Here is a 17,224-nt window from a genome sequence, read left to right as displayed (position 1 = left end):
ATGGGAATGCAAATTTGGAAGATCTTCCCTGCCCCTAGGCTAAAGTGCACCTGAAACCTGGGGTGGGAGGCTTGTTTTTCAGTAGATACTTCTTGATTGGCCAGTGAGTCAATAAGGTTGTTACATTCTCTGAGCCAGGAGAAGGCTATATAAGCCCTGATGTGTAGCTTTGTTTTGGGGCTCACTTTGAGAAGTGTTCTGTGATTTGATCTGAATTCTGGGAAGCCGTTGTTGAGAGTCCTCCGGCTTTGAAAAACCCAGATGTTGATTGGGTATGGATGTAATGGCTGGACAGTTTGGAAAGCTGTCTACTTGATCTGTTTCTGTCTTGATAATTCTGCCTGTATACTTTGAAGTTCAGGGTGCTGACCTTTTTGCCCTGAACAAGGTAAACGATATATGGTCTGACTGATTAAAGTAAGCTTGTTAACCCATTTTGAGTTGCTTTCCTTTATCAAAGCAGATCCAAGAACCTGTATTGGCGGCAAACCCTGAGGACGCTTGGGGTGCTTGCTGCTACAAGCACCCTAACTTTACACTCCTATTTTGTCGACAAAAAGGATCAAAGCATGGAACAGGAGGAAGACAGTGAAGTCAGAAATCCTGCACTAAAAGCTTCAAAGGAAAATACAAGCTGGTTACAGGCCAGAGAGGACCTTAAGAAGCAGATAAGAGAAGTGGAGGAAAAATTGGGAAGAGAAATGAGAATGATGCAAGAAAATTATGAAATGAGAGTCAATAGACTGACTGAGGAAAATAACACCTTAAAAAACAAACTAACTGAAATGGCAAAAGAGGCTCAAAAAGGCAATGAGGAGAAGAATGCCTTAAAAAGCAAAATTTGCCAGATTGAAAAAGAATCTCAAAAGCTCAATGAGGAGAATCATTCCTTCAGAATTAGACTGGAGCAAATGGAAGCTAGTGACTTTACGAGAAATCAAGATGCTGTTAAACAGATCCAAACAAATGAAAGAATACAAGGCAATGTGAAATATCTCATGGGAAAAACCACTGACCTGGAAAATAGATCCAGGAGAGGTAACTTAAAAATTATTGGACTACCTGAAAGCCATGATGTAATGGGAATGTAAATTTTAAAGATCTTCCCTGCCCCTAGGCTAAAGTACACTTGGAGCCTGGGGTGGGAGGCTTGTTTTTCAGTTGATACTTTTTGATTGGTCAGTGGGTCCAAAAGGTTGTTACATTCTCTGAGCCAGGAGAAGGCTATGTAAGCCCTGATGTGTAGCTTTGTTTTGGGGCTCACTTTGAGAAATGTTCTGTGATTTGATCAGATGAAACTCTGGAAAGCCGTTGTCCAGAGCCCCCCAGCTTTGAAACCCAGATGTTGTTTGGTATGGATGTAATGGTTGTATAGTTTGGAAATCTGTCTACTTGATCTGATTTTGTCTTGATAATTCTGTCCGTATACTTTGAAGTTCAGGGTGCTGACCTTTTTCCCCTGAACAAGGTAAAGGATATATGTTTGACTGATTAAAGTAAGCTTGTTAACCCATTTTGAGTTGCTTTCCTTTAACAAAGCAGATCTAAGAACCTGTGTTGGCAGCAAACCCTCAGGACGCTTGGGGTGCTTGCTGCTACACATGATCAAAGAAAGAACCTAGAAATCATCCTCCAAGAAATTCTCTAGGAAAACTGCCCTGATGTTTTAGACAAGAGGGCAAAATAGAGGTTGAAAGAATCCACCCATCACCTCCTGAAAGACACCAAAAAGAAAACTCCTAGGAATATTATAGCCATGTTCAGAAATTCCCAGATCAAGGAGAGAATATTATGAGCATCCAGGAAGAAACAATTTGAATATTGTGGAAACACAATCAGGATAACCCAGGATCTGGCAGCTTCTACACTGAGAGATCGAAGGCCTTGGAATATGATATTCTGAAGGTCAAAGGAGCTGGGATTAAAACCAAGAATCACCTACCCAGCAAAACTGAGTATCATGTTTCAGGGGAAAATATGGTCATTCAGTGGAATAGAGGACTTTCAAGCATTCTTGCTGAAAAAAACAGTTGAACAGAAAATTTGACATTCAGATATAAGAAGCAAGAGAAGTATGAGAAGGTAAACAGGGAAAAGAAATCATAAGGAACTTATCAAAGTTGAACTATTTACATTCCTACATGGAAAAACGATGATTTTGACTGATGAAACTTTTCTCAGTATGAAAATAGTTGAAGGGAACATATATATATATATATATATATATATATATATATATATATATATATATATACACATACATATATGTCTATATAGGAGGGTATATGGGCGTATGAATACATATGTGAATGTGTGTATATATGTTTACAGGTATACAATGACAGAGGGCACAGGACCAATTTAATAGGAAGGGATGACACTTAAAAGGTGAAATTAAGAGGTGATAGAAGAATATAATATGAGGAGATGGGGAGAGACAGAATGGGGTAAACTATCTCATATAGAAGAGGCAAGGGAAAATGGTTACAATGGAGGGGAAGAACAGGAAGGCAAAAAGGCAAAACCTTATTCTCATTGAATTTGGCTCAGGGAGGGAATGACATGCACACTAAATAGGGTATCTCACCCTATAGGAGAGTAGAGGGGAAGGGGATGAGAGGGGTGATGATGGAAGAGAGGGCAGGCTGGGGGGAGGAAAGTTGGAAGCACCCACTTTTGAAAAGGGACAGGATCAAAATAGAGAACAGAACAAGTGGGAGGTGGGATAGGAGGGAGGGAAATATAGTCAGTCTTTTACAATATATCTACTATGGTAATGTTTTGCATAGCTCCACATGTACAACCTGTACTGAATTGCTTATCTTCCTAGTAAGGGTGGGTGACAATGGAGGAAGGGAATGAATCTGTAATTCAAAGTTTTAAAATCAAATGTTCAAAAACATATATATATATACATATATACCATTATTAATACTATTCTACATGTAATTGGGAAATAAGATATACAGGCACTGGGGCAGAGAAATCCACCATGCCCTACTGGAAAAGTCGAAGGGGGTATGGGAGAAGATATGGGAGAGAGCAGATTGGAGGAGGGGATATCCTGTGGGACTGCTATTTTGGGGTGGTGGGTAGGAGAAAAATGGGGAAAAAATTTCTAACTCAAAATCTGGCGGAAATGAATGATGTAAACCAGAAGTTAATAAAGCATTTGAAAAAATATATATATCACCACTTTTATTCTCACAACTCTGGTGTATATAAGTGCTATTGGTATTCCCATTTTACAGATGAGGAAATTGAGGCAAGCAGACGTTAAATGGCTTGCATAACTAGTAAGGGTCAGGCTAGTTTTGAACACAGGTCTTCCTGACTCTAGGTCTGCAGTTCTCGTCATGATGCTGGTACATCATAGGAAAAAAAAACAACTTAGTTTTACAAGAGTAATGGCAACTAAAGTGTCCTGAGGCTTTAGCAGCACCCTTGTGTTGGACAGTTTTTGTAGATATATTCTAACAATAGGAGAAAATAAAAGATAATTATAGGCTGTCAATCTCTTCCAAAACCATTTGTCTCTCCATTTAAAATGAAAACTTAAGCACCCTGCCTCACCCCCACAGTCTGCAACTGTAATTTATATTCATAATGAAAACTTTAAGAGCAAAGATACTGTCATCGAAGAAATTAGTTAGCCTAACAGCACTCAGTTCTAGGAATAAATCACCTTGGACATTCATTAATAAATAGTGAGTAATAAAGACTCCCAACTTCTCTGGGCCCAGTCTATTTGGGAACAAGCATTATCAATCTTAAAATCCCTACTTAACATTATTTAGTGAGCTATAACTGAGGTCAAAGGTTGATATATTTTTTTATTCAATTTATTGCAGCTACATTTAAAGCAGAAGTGATCACGTGTGCAGGCGTGCATGTACACACCCACACAGAGTTCCTCTCCTGAGATCTAAGCCAATTTTTGAGACTTCCCTTTTATTTTTGCATCCTAAACTTGAGTAACGTTTTCTATATATTCACAGAGAAGCTTCACTGATTTAAAATGACTGGAAAAAATTTCCTGACTTTGGGGTTGCAGTTCTTTTGACCTTGAGAGGGCTAGAAGTTAAGCAGTAATTTGGGGAGGTCAGGTTCTCCGTTGCATTTCTAAATTTGCAGTTTTAATTGATTCTAATAGCTTAATGATTCTTTGCCAAGAATTCAGCTTTATTTTTAGAAGCTTCTGCCTATAAAAAGAAGGTGTGTTCCTTAAGGCGAAGGGAATAAGCACCTTTATAGCACCTAATATCACCTACTATATATGCCAAGCACTTTACAAATATTATCTCAGTTGATCTCCCCAACAACCATGGGAGGTAGGTATTGTTACTATCCCCATTTTTTTTTTTTTATTTTGCCTTTTGGAGGGCAATTGGGGTTAAGTAATTTGCCCAAGGTTACACGGCTAATGATTTTTAGGATGTGCTAAGTGTCTGAGGCCGGAACGGAACTCGGGTCCTCCTGTACTATCCCCATTTTTACAGGTGAGAAAACTGAGGCAGAGATTAAATGACTCACCTAGGGTCATAAAACTAGGAAATATCTGAAGCCAGATTTGAATGCTGGCCTTCTTGACTCCAAGCCCAGCACTTCATCCACTGGGGGTACCTAGCCACCTCTTCCTTAAGAGGAACAAGAGGTTATTCAAACAAAATCTTACTATCATTTGGAATCTAACTCAAGGGAATGAATAAAGTGAATAATTTCACTGAGATTTAAAAAAAAAAAAATCCCACAAAAGGAACTGTAATTTTGGATCATGCTAGATAGGTAATATCATTTATCTAAAAATCTGAAGTTTTAAGATACATTTGGGCCCTAAATCCTGAGTCTATTTTTTGGAATCCTTTACTTACTGGGGTCTGTAATGTTAATGGGATTTAAGATCTTCCCTACCATTAATAGGCCTCAGGTGGAGCCTTTAGGGAAGCTTGCTTAGGGGAAGTTTGTTTATCTGAAGGCTTTCATATCTTTTGTTAATTTCTAATTAGGTACTGAGTCAAGAGGGTTGTGATGCCTTCTCTCTCTGAGAAGTGGATATATACTATGAGTTAGTACTTTGTTTTGGAAGGTTGCTTATGAGAAGGATCTTATGATTCCCTGATTAAGATTCTGAGTGGCCATATGTTCAGCTCTCCCCCCCCCCAACTCCTAGCCCCCCACTGCTCAGTTGATCTCAGTTGCTCAGATGTGAAGGCTTTCTTGATCCAGGGATGTATGTAAAGTGTATAGTTGATTCAGGAAGTCAAAGCCCTGTCTATTGGTCTTTATTTTTCTGTTTGTATTTTCTCTGAAATTCAGGGTGCTGACTTTTCCTCTTAACTAGTGAACGTAATTAAAAAAGACTGTTGACCCCTTAAACAGCTATCTTTCCTAGTAAAATAGATCTAAGAACCTGTGCTAGCAGCCATCCTGGTTATATTAGTGTGGTTGCTGCTACAGGGTCTTAACTATTGTTCTTTTTAGAGTCTGGAACTTAATTCCTGTCTAAATTCTCTGAACTTTTCCCAGTCTAAAAGGCAGATCCTTTCTCAGTTTCCTCAGTTTTTCCTAGTCCAAAATTTTACCAAGTCTTATTTCATCAGTCAGGATTTTCCAGTGGGGAACTTGTCCAGGTGAAAGACCAGGACTTTTAGCATTAGAGACCTGCTATTCAAGTTTATTTAGTTTCACTAGAGGAATAGGTCCTTATGATTACTAATTACAAGAGACAACAGGCAGTTTCAACCGGCTAACCATTTACGGCTTTCCAAGGGGAATACAGGCAATCAGTTAGAATTAAACCTGATCAGTAAAACCATGATATTCTAAGGGTACATCTCAGGTATGGCTGCCTATTATAATCTAAGTATGGAATGACACAGTAGAGAAGAGCCTGATCTATACTTAAAAATATCCCATCCTGAGAAGGATGAGAAAACCAGACCAAATAGGGCACCTTCTGTCCAAATTACTAAAATCCCTCTGAATAGATTATCAGACATTTTGAAGTAGATGTCCCATAGGTATCTGAAAAAACACCAGAACAGAACATATGATCTTTCTCCCCCAACTTACCTCTCTTCCTAATTTCCACGTTACTATTGAGGACACCATCTAGTCAAACTTCCAACCTTAATGTATTTTTCAATTCCTCTTTAAAAAAAAAAATAATTTGTTTAAATTTTTAAAAGTTTTTATTCCTCCCACATATGTAATGGGAATGGGAATGTGAAGATCTTCCCTGCCCCTTAATAGGCTGAATATAATGACATGGAGCCTGTGGTAGGAGGAGCTTGCTGAATAGCTGGAGCAGGAAGGGTGGAGCAGAACTGAGAGGAAGCTGGCAGTCAGAGCAATTAGAGGGGAGGAAGAGAGAGAGAGAGAGAAGAGGATGGAGGCAAGAAAATATCTAGGCTTGTGAGTGTTCATTTGTGGGAAGGCCCAAGCCGGGGAAAGGCTTTGGGATGGTGTTGCTTCCTGCAGTGATAATATGTATTAACTTCTTTTTTGCTATGATGGATTTAGTTTTCTGGTGTTAGGATTTGGCTTTATGGTGTCTGAATAAATGTTTTGCTTCTGTCTTCTATAAGTCTGTTATATTTTGCAATTCAGAACTATGCCATCAAATTCATGGTTGCTATTGCTGCTATGAATATTGCCTTGGCAATATAATATCTTACTCTCCAACTAACAGAAAAAAAAAGTAAACATGAAAAAGAAAGCTCCTTTAACAAATATATACCACAATCAAACAAAAGAATTCATTTCCATATTGGTGGTGTCTGAAAAATCTCTTGTTCTACATGTTACATATGTCACCTATCTGTGTCCTCAGCATGAGTCCTATGGAATCATAGTTTATCATTTCATTGATGAGGGTTCTTAAATCTTTCAAATTTAATTTTCCTTATAATATTATTTTTTTTAAAGCAATCAGGGTTAAGTAACTTGCTCAAGATTACACGGCCAGTTATTTCTGGGTGTGGTGCTGAGTGTCTGAGCCCGGTATTCGATCTCCAGGTCATCCCAACACTGGAGCCGGTGCTCTTACTCTCTGAGTCACCTGTCCGCCCCTCCTTATAATATTATTGTTTAAATTATTCTCAGGGTTCTACATCTGAGCTCTATAAATTATTATTAAAATACAAAGGAAAGTGTTTGTGCTGGTAACTTCCTCTCAATCTGAGAATAGGATCAAAACGATGTGGTCCCAACAACCTTTGAGAATTGGTAACCTTGACAAGATTCTGAATTTCAGGGAGCCCTAGGATTTTTTGTGAAATCTCATAATGGTATCATGTGATTTGGGGATTGCTGATGTGTGCCTGTGATGCTTGCTTTGGAATATGAAATGAAAGAGAAAGGGCATGGCACATTCCTAGAGGGGTTTACCATTTTCTTCTCCAGCTCATTTTACAGATGAGGGACTAAAGCAGAATTAAGTGACTTGCCCAGAGGGACAGCTAGTGTCTGAGGTCTGATTTGAATCCGGGAAAATGAGTCTTCCTGACTCCAAGCCCAGCACGCTATCCAGTGCACCACCCAGCTGTCTTTAGTGCTGTGCTAAGCACTTTAACAAACATTATCTCATTTGATTTTCACAACAATTCTGTGAGGTGGGTTTTATTATTATTTCTACTTTACAGATAATGAAACTGAGGCAAATAGAAATTAAATGACTCATTCAAGGTCACACAGCTAGTAAGCGTCCAGAGGCCAGATTTGTACTTCGGTCTTTATGACTCCTGGCCCAGGGTTCTCTCTATCCATCATCCATCTGTCTTGTTCTACTAATGTCAACAGCAACAATGCCCTACACCAAACTGTTCACAGTGAAAATTACTAAAAGTGGAACTTTGTAGGACTGTAATTTGATTTGATCACAGTTGGAATCCTGGTAAAAGTAGTTATTCTACTGAGTTGATAATCCGTTATACAAAGAAAAATGACCACAAGTAACTACAAGGTGTGATGTCTGACACCCAGGGTATCAGAGTCAATTTTAGTTGAGGATAGTTTTATGCAGGTAATGAAAGGATCCTCTCATCTCCCTTTCTCAATTGTGCTGTTTCCATTTTGAAGGGGAAAGTTCCCTACCTTGAAGATTAGGGAGCTGACTGCTGTACCCCCTGAATACAAATTATAAACTGGCTGCTCCAAATATTTTCTGACCTTTGCCTAGGATTCAAAAAGCTGTTGCTTTTTTTTTTTCTCTTTGCCATAAGAAGACAGTCTGTACTCTTCAAACCCAGACCCAGCACGAAATATGTCAGAAGGATTTCCCACTTCTCTTAATTCCTTAATTTTTCTGGACAGCAAATTCCTTGTGATAAATTTTACTGTTACTGTGCATCCCAGACCTATCGACAATGGGATACAGGATTGGATCAACAATATTGATCCAATATTCATCATTAATGGGAAACAAGTGTGCAGATGGCTGTAGATGAGCTCAGAGGAGCCTAAGGGTCCAAAACAGATTACCTGGTGCTCCCTTTAAACCCATACTTTATTTACATGTTATCATAAATGAAGAAGGTGGGAGGAAGATAAAACTGAACTGGGCAGTGTTAGTTGCTTTCAACAATTGCCATGTACTCATGAGCTGTGTACAGTCTTCTCATTTCTAACCTCAGGCTCTCTTCCCAGATAGTCCCACATGCCAGTAGCTCAACACAGAAGACTGGGTCCTAAAAGACCATCTCTAAGGACATGGAGCATGAGTATACACCAACTACTGAGAAAGGGCTCACCTTTTTCTCTTCAAAACTTAAATTAGCTCACTGATCATAGCTAACCTACTCCTTATCAGCTAAAGGCCAGGATATAAGTTCTGGGTTGCTAACAGTGGCCCGGGCCCTAGGGCTCTCGTAAGAAACATCATGGATATAGTTGGACTTTGTCTCAGGAAGACTCAAGTTTGATTCCTACCTCAGATACTTACTAGTTATGTGACCTTGGGCAAGTCAGTGGGTTTTTTCCTCATCTATAAAATGGGGATAATAATAACAGGTACCTCACAGAATTGTTGTGAAAATCAAAAGAGATACAAAGAGCTTTACAAATCTTAAAGTGCTGTATAGATGCTATCATTACAGAGAGGCAGATCATGTGGGATGGAGTGTAGACCTCACTGAAGGCTCAAGAACTGCATGGAAAGGCAGCATCAAAAAACACCCATAAATATGTGGTAGGAGGAACTATCATGTCCTGGGGTGATTGGATTGACTACTGTTCTTGTTTATAGGATGAGGCATATTTACAACTCTGTCTACAGTCTCTAGTGTTTTTAACCATTATCCCTTGGGTAGCAGTCAGGGTGGATCTATAACAGTGACATAGACTAACTCCATGTTTTCCATTACCTTTTCCTTTGGCTCATCCCTTCTGTAAAGGCCTGCAGGATAAGGCCAATGGTTTCTACAAAGTCATTTTCCAGAACCCAGAGTAGGAGAAGGAATTGCAAGGTTATGAATTCTTCCAAGTACTGGACTCCATTTAGACCTCATCATAGCCCTCAAGGATAGTTCTGTATTATTTAGGACTTTGTTCCTATACTTCCCCTATTCAGCAGAGGAAACTCCTCCTCCCTAGGGATTTTCCTTCTCTGTGTCCTCCTATCCAGAGGCTGCAAGCTCTTCACACCTTCCTGGTGCTCCAAAAGGAATGAGAGGAGAGAAGTCCCTGAAAACAGTCTTGGTCCAATGCTCCTCCAAGGACCATTTTGACTCTTTGTTTCATCTTTAGAATGAAAAAGCACACTGTCCTTGAAAAGACAAAAAGGAAGAGATTGTAGAAGCGAGCTTAGTTACCTACATTAAAAATTGCCCTTTTCCTGTTCCTTCAAAGTAATACTCTGACTCTCTTCCCCCTTTTTTTATCAAATAATATACTTGTGTGCCAAGGAAGATACTGATCAGTCAAGAAAAGTCAGCCTAATGTGACTCCTACATAACCCTTAGACCTATGTCCTCCCTCAATTTCTGGGTTTTATAGTAGTATTCCTCAATGCAGACACTGAAGAAAAAGTCTACATATAGTGACCTCCCACAGAACGATTTTTTCTCCCTGTTTGCTAACATCTATAACACACTTTGATCTCATAAAGATTGGGAATCTCTTTTGAAAGAAGCAGTGTCCCTCAGCTTAGCCAGATATCTTTTAATAAAACTGATCAATTCAGCTTCATAAAACAAAGAAAATTTTATTGCATAATAATGTTCAGGAACAAAGCTATTCATGAGAATAAAGGCTTCCTTCCAGGTTACAGAGGTCATAACCCAGCTTATGAGAGATTCGGAAGAAATATTGCGGAAAGATTTCTTAGTCCTATACACGAGGCTATTACACAAATTATTCTTTCTTTCAGAACCACCTTCAGCTTACTCAGAAATTATTCACAAAGAGGAGACAATGTGAGAGAGGCAAGGAAAGCCAGGCTGAGTTTGTATTTCACCTAGGCATACATTTTTGAAATGTAGGATTTCCATATTCAGTAGTATGGAGAGGAAAGACAAATCTGCTAGGGAGTATCTTTGATTATTTTCCCCCTTCAATACTTACAGTCTTCACATCATTTTCAAAGGCTTCTCTTGCCTCTTCATAAGTACAAACTTCTTCTTTGCATTCACGTTCAATATTTCCTTGTCTTATCTCTTCCAAAAAACCATTTGCTCTTGGGTAACGCTTTAATACTGAATTGGCTTTCTCTTCAGTGAGGAAAACTGAAGGAAAAAAAAGGGAAAATAAAAGCACATTTCAAAAATAAATTGGTTTTAAAAAGTCAAAATGCAAACTGATGGCTAATGAATTAGCACTCAGTGGTCCAAATCACTGCATCTCAAGGGTTTTTCCCTGCCCGTGCATGTAAAAAATGTCACTGGTGGCTCACTGGGTATGCAGAAATGGCATAATTAATTGTGTTTAGCATACTTTTCTTGCACTATACGGATATCTAAATGCAGCAGCAATAATGACAATACAAAGGATGAAAGACTGGAGGTTAAATCTGAATAAATAAATTGGAGAGTTGAATATGATGGCTTTATGAGTGGTTATACACATTCATTTATTTAACAGAAAATTGAAGTCTACTTTTCCTGTAATTTACATTTTGCCCCAATTTAGTCATCAATAATGAACATTTTTAAATGAAAGTCTATAAGTCCCAAAAATAGAAACCCAGAAAAGTCAAATAAAATCAATCAACAAACATTTATTAAGCACTTACTCTGTGCCAGTCACTGTTTTAAGAGCTGTGAATATGAAATGAATTAAAAGACAGTCCCTGACTTACAGGACCACACAAATCAACAAGCATTTTTACTTGAGGCAGTGGGCTAAGCCAGGGCAGCAAAGAAAGGCAAAAATAGACCTCACCCTGTTGGATTTACAATATGGTAGAGGAAGAGGAAAGGAATAAACATTTATACAGCACCAACAACGAGCCAGATACTCTGTGAAGCTCTTTACAAATATTATTTGATCCTGACAATAATCCTGTGAGAGGCCTGCTGTTTTTGCCCCCATTTTACAGTTGAGGAAACTAAGGCAAAATAATTATGTGACTTGCCCAGGGTTAATATCTAAGGCAGGATTTGGATTCAGGTCTTCCTAAGGTGGACAGCATGTAAAAACCTATACACAAATAAGGTATATACAGGGTTCGTTGTAGGTAACTTCATGGAGAAGAATATAGCATTAAAAGGAATGAGAAAAGACTTCTTGCAGAAATAGGATTTTATCTGATACTTGAAGTAAGCCAGGAGGCACTGACAAGTAGATAACCAATGAAAATACATGGATTTTACTTCTGGGTGAATCAGCTGCAGAGGAGGATAAGAGGCAAGATCTACAAGGGAAAAAGAGAAATTCTTTAGCGAAAAAGCACAAAAGAAGTACTTCAAAATCTCTACTTGCATGAAAATGCATCATTAGTCCAGGAGATAGCATCATGTATCAGTGTAATGGGAATATAAAGTTTTAACATCTTCCCTGCCCCAGGCTAAAGTGCACCTGGAGCCTGGGGTGGTAGGCTTGTTTTTCAGTAGATACTTCTTGATTGGCCAATGAGTCAATAAGGTTGGTACATTCTCTGAGCCAGGAGAAGGCTATATAAGCCCTGATGTGTAGCTTTGTTTTGGGGCTCACTTTGAGAAGTGTTCTGTGATTTGATCTGGATTCTGGGAAGCCGTTGTTGAGAGCCCCCCCCCCCTCGGCTTTGAAAAACCCAGATGTTGATTTGGTATGGATGTAATGGTTGGACAGTTTTGGAAACTGTCTACTTGATCTGTTTCTCTATCTTGATAATTCTGTCTGTGTATTCTGAAGTTCAGGGTGCTGACTTTTTTCCCCTGAACTAGGTAAAGGATATATGTTTGACTGATTAAAGTAAGCTTGTTAACCCATTTTGAGTTGTTTTCCTTTATCAAAGCATATCTAAGAACCTGTGTTGGCAGTGACCCTAGGGACACTGGGGTGCTTGCTACAATCAGGAATAGCAAACAGGCCAGTATCACTGGATCCTAAAAGCAAATGGAGGGGAGTAATGTGCAAGAAGCCCAGACTGACAGTAAAAGACCAGGTAATGAAGGAGTTTCTTGCCAAAGGGAGGATTTTATATTTGATCCTACAGTCTAAGAGGTTGTCACTGGAGTTCACTGATCAGGGGTGGTTAGGTGTGTGACATGATCATACCTGTGCTTTAGGAAGATTTTGGTAGCTGAGGACAGGCTTAAGGTAGGGAGAAACCCAGGAGGGGATTGCAAAAGTCTAGGTGGGACGCAATGAGGCCCTGCACGACTGTGGTTAGTGGTAATATCAGAAGAGGGAAGAGGGAATGTTTGAGATATGTTACAAAGGCAGAATCAACAATAGCAACATATTAGATACAGGGAGGATGAGAGGTATTATGCTGATAGATGATGGTTTATATACCCTGCTATGACCCCTTTCCCAAGTACTGGAAATTTCTCCCTCTTATGACCCAAATCCTCAAATTCAAACTCTTTGCCCTCTAAATCTCTTATTTTCTCATTTCTGTTCATGGTGCAATTACTCTGAAAATCACCTTTTTTTTTAAATGGAAAGTATAAATGTGTTTCAGCTTTAAATTATCTACTGACCTGCAGGTCTGTATAGCGGTCAAGAAATAAACAAAAAGTAATAAACAGTTTAAAGGGGTCATTTGCTCTATATAATTATGTTACTAAGAAGCTGAAAATGAGATTTATGGTGCATAATTTGAATTCAAATGTACCCACGAAACCTGATCGTAGATATAATCCTAAACTAACCATAGCCATAATTAACAGAATAAGATTTTAGGAGAAAGGAGAAGCTTGGAATACTTAAAAATTCTCCTTATTTCCTCCCCAGAAATCTTGATTTCTGTTTCACCACTGGAGCAGAAAATTTATGAAAAGTAATCAGAATGAAGATCCATGTTCTCTAACCAACTGACCATGGCAAATTTTGACTGGTTTTCCAAGATTACTATCAAAGAAGCTTAGTTCTTAAAACTTTTAAACAGGAGAAGCTGACTAGTCCTCCCTGCCTGTGGCTCTTTCTACCCCCAGTTTCCTGTTCCTGCTTCCTGAGCTGTTAGGAGCTGTTGTACTGAGAGCAGAACTGGTCCACAATTGTTAAAGAGCCCCCTTTGTATCTTGGATTGAATACTTTAAATAACTTTTTTCACAAATCCGATTTGATGCCTCCAAAGTCCATGTGACACAAAGGTGAACAGCTGTTATCTCTGCTTTGCAAATGAGGAAATTGAGGCTCAGAAGGATAAGTTCCTTTACCACAGTCACAGCTGATGACAGAGGAAATTTCTATCTCAAATGTCTGCTGACTCCACTTTAAGAACGTTGTTGAAATACCCCATGCTAAAAGATATTTTCATCACAAGGCACATTCTCAAAAGGAAACCTTAGTAGAGGAGTTAACTTTTTTTGCATCACAGCCTCCTGGTAATCATAGCAGCCTGTTGAAACCTATAGACTCTTTCATGAAACAAATGTTTTTAAGTGCATAGGATGAAATGCATAGAATTACATAAGAAACCAAATATAAAGACAAAAAACAAGCTCAAAGTCTACAGGTTTCAGGAATCTTGCTGACCAAGATTAGAAGGAAAGCAGCAAGTTGGGAAACAATTTTTTAAAAGTGTCTCTGATAAAGGCCCCATTTCTCAACAACATAGAAAACTGAGTAAAATTTATAATAATACGAGTCATTCTTCCATTGATAAATGGTCAAAGGATATGAACAGATAGTTTTCAGAAAAAGAAATCAAAGCTATCTATGATCATATGAAAAAATGCTCTAAATCACTACTGATTGGAGAAACGCAAATTTTAAAAACTCTGAGGTACCACCTCATGCTTATCAGACTGGTTAAAATGACAGAAAAGGAAAATAATAAATGTTGGAAGGGACATAGGAAAACTGGGAAACTAATGGGCCATTGGTGGAGTTGTGAACTGATCCAACCATTCTGGAGAACAATTTGGAACTATGCCCAAAGGGCTATCATACTGCATACTACAATACTACTACTAGGTCTGTATCCCAAAGAGATTTTTAAAAAAAGGAAATAAAAAGGGAAAAGGACCTATTTATGGTGACAAAGAGTTAGAAGTTAAAATCAAGGGGGCAGCTAGGTGGAGCAGTGAATAGAGCACTGGCCCTGGAGTCAGGAAGACCTGAGTTCAAATCTGGCCTCAGACACTTAACACTTACTAGTCATGTGACCTTGGGAAACTCACTTAACCCCAATTGCCCTGCCTTCCCCCCTCTAAAAAAAGAAATTAAAATAAACTGAGCAATGGGATTAACAAATTGTGGTATATGATTACAATCAAATACTGTTGTCCTATAAGAAATGATGAGCAGGATGATTTCAGAAAAACCTGGAAAGATTTACCTGAACTGATGTAAAATGAAGTAAGCAGAACTAAGAGAACACGGTTCACAATAATGGCAGTATTGCAAAATGATGAACTACGAATGACTTGTTCTCAGCAACACAATGATCCAAAGGATTCATGATGAAAAATGCTTTCTACCTCCAGAGAAAGAATTGAGTCTGAATGCAGATTGAAGCATGCTATTTTTCACTGTTAGGTTTTTTGGTCTGTGTTTTCTTTCACAAAATTACTAATGTGGAAATGTTTTGCATGACTGAACATGTATGACCTATATCAAACTGCTTACTGTCTCAGGGAGGGGAGGGAGAGAGTTTGGAATGCAGAAATTTTATATAAAAATTGTTTATACATGTAATGGCGGGGGGAAGGAGAAGAACCCTTGCTGTAGATGAATCATTCAATGTATGATTATACATGTATGAATAAATAACCATGTATGAAAAGACTGTTAAGATCTGAGACTTGATCCTTCCAAAGGGGAGAAGTAAATATTGGGACTTCTGGTATTCATTCTCCCATATCGTCTGTCACTCCTTCAGTGAACTGTTACATTGCTTTTATTTTTTTTAATAATTGTTTTTTTTTTTCATTTTTTCCTGTGTTTCTGTTTTAGTTCATCTCTATCTACTCTAGTGCAGCCTGAGACAGGCTTCTCACATCCCCAAGACTAGAATTGTTCTGTAAGTACCTAAAGCAACTGAATGGCAGAAGGTTCATTATAAGATCTTCAAGACCTTGCAAACACAGGGTGGGGAACAGAAGGAGCAGCATCTTTCATGAAGACTAGCTTAATATTTTCTTTTTTTGGAGGGCAATTGGGGTTAAGTGACTTGCCCAAGGGCACATGGCTAGTTTTTGCATTAAGTGTCTGAGGCCTCATCGGAACTCAGGTCCTCCTGACTCCAGGGCTGGAACTGTGCTACCTAGCCGCCCCTAACTTAATATTTTCTTAAAAATACTGACCCCATGCTTAAAATTTAACTATCTCAAAGAATTTAAATTTTAGGCCATTGATATAGGTTTCTGGTGTCTCAAATACAAAAAGTCCTCACCTGAGGATTCAACAGTTCCCCTTTCTGGCTTCTGACTGGTAGACCAACATGATGCAGGGAAACCAAGCTAGATCAATTCAAGTCTATAATCATTTTATATTTTCCTTAATACATCTAGGTAACCCTCCCACACTCTTCCACTTTCACTAATTGATAGGATGTTTTTAATCTCATTCTGCCTAATCTCAACCCTGAGCTGCAGGGGTGGGGAACCTGTGGCCTCAAGGCCCCCTGTGGCCCTCTAGGTCCTCAAATGCAGACCTTTGACTGAATCCAAAACAGAACAAATCCCCTTAATAAAAGATTTGTTCTGTAAAACTTGGACTCATGGGGGCGGCCAGGTGGTGCAGTGAGTAAGACCTCCGGCCCCAGAGTCAGGAGACCTGGGTTCTGTTCCGACCTCTGATACTCGGCACCCACACAAAAATAATAACTGGCCATGTAACCTTGAGCAAATTAACCCCAATTGCTTAAAAAAAAAAAAAAAAAACTTGGACTCAGTCAAAAGGCTGCAACCAAGGACCTAGAAGGCCACATCTGGCCTCAAGGCTGCAGGTTCCCTACCCTATAACAATCTGAGTCAGGCCAACAATGACACTAGAACAATAGTTCTCAGGCAGTTTATGCACCAGGAATCCATAAAGAAGCCTGAAGCCAACTAGTGGAAGTCTAAAACTAGGTCAGCCTGAGCTAAAGCCATATACTGCCACATGGTAAATAATGGAACCTGACAGGGCCAGGACAGGGCACGGAGAAACAGTCAACTACTGATTGATGGAAGGAAAAGCAGACAGAGAAGGATGAAGACCAAAATTCACTGTGGGCCACCAGGAGATACTCATAAACCAGGAATTCCAGCAGAGAGCCTACTCTTAAGCACCCAATTCATCCTGTGGCAGCAGCAGAATCCAAGCTACAAAAGGAACAGGTACAAGTATCTCTTCAGAATCTCACTATTTTCTACAATCACAGATATTAAAATAAAAGAAATTAAGGGGCTCAGGATGGATTTGCCCCATACTATAAGTTTTTAAAAGAAGAAAAACAGGGAAAGAGAGGGAAGAAATGAGGAAGAGGTGGGATAAATTTATCTTTTTATCCCACATAATTGTGGTATAGGAGAATGTACAAAGGGAAAGGGAAAGGGAAAAGGAGACAAGTACTCTTATTGGAACCAGACAAAGAAAGATTGAACACACAAATACAAGTTTGGTATACAAATAGATTCAACTAAATCAGGAAAAC

General features: G+C 38.9%; 1 protein-coding gene across 2 annotated transcripts in view; it reads right to left on the bottom strand.

Annotated features, from left to right (window-relative positions):
- Positions 1 to 17,224, bottom strand: part of PRRG1 (proline rich and Gla domain 1) — a 142,868-nt gene that overhangs the window by 29,291 nt on the left and 96,353 nt on the right. For both annotated transcript variants that reach the window (XM_069063840.1, XM_069063841.1), the window contains one exon: positions 10,561 to 10,721. In XM_069063840.1, the coding sequence (XP_068919941.1) occupies positions 10,561 to 10,721 (161 nt within the window). The remainder of the gene's footprint in view (positions 1 to 10,560; positions 10,722 to 17,224) is intronic.

Source organism: Petaurus breviceps, unplaced genomic scaffold, assembly GCF_028583685.1.
Source record: "Petaurus breviceps papuanus isolate PSGF00001 unplaced genomic scaffold, PetGlider_PUasm1.0 90603, whole genome shotgun sequence".
In the NCBI taxonomy this organism is placed as follows: domain Eukaryota; kingdom Metazoa; phylum Chordata; class Mammalia; order Diprotodontia; family Petauridae; genus Petaurus; species Petaurus breviceps.
This window is presented reverse-complemented; position numbering and strand designations above follow the sequence as displayed.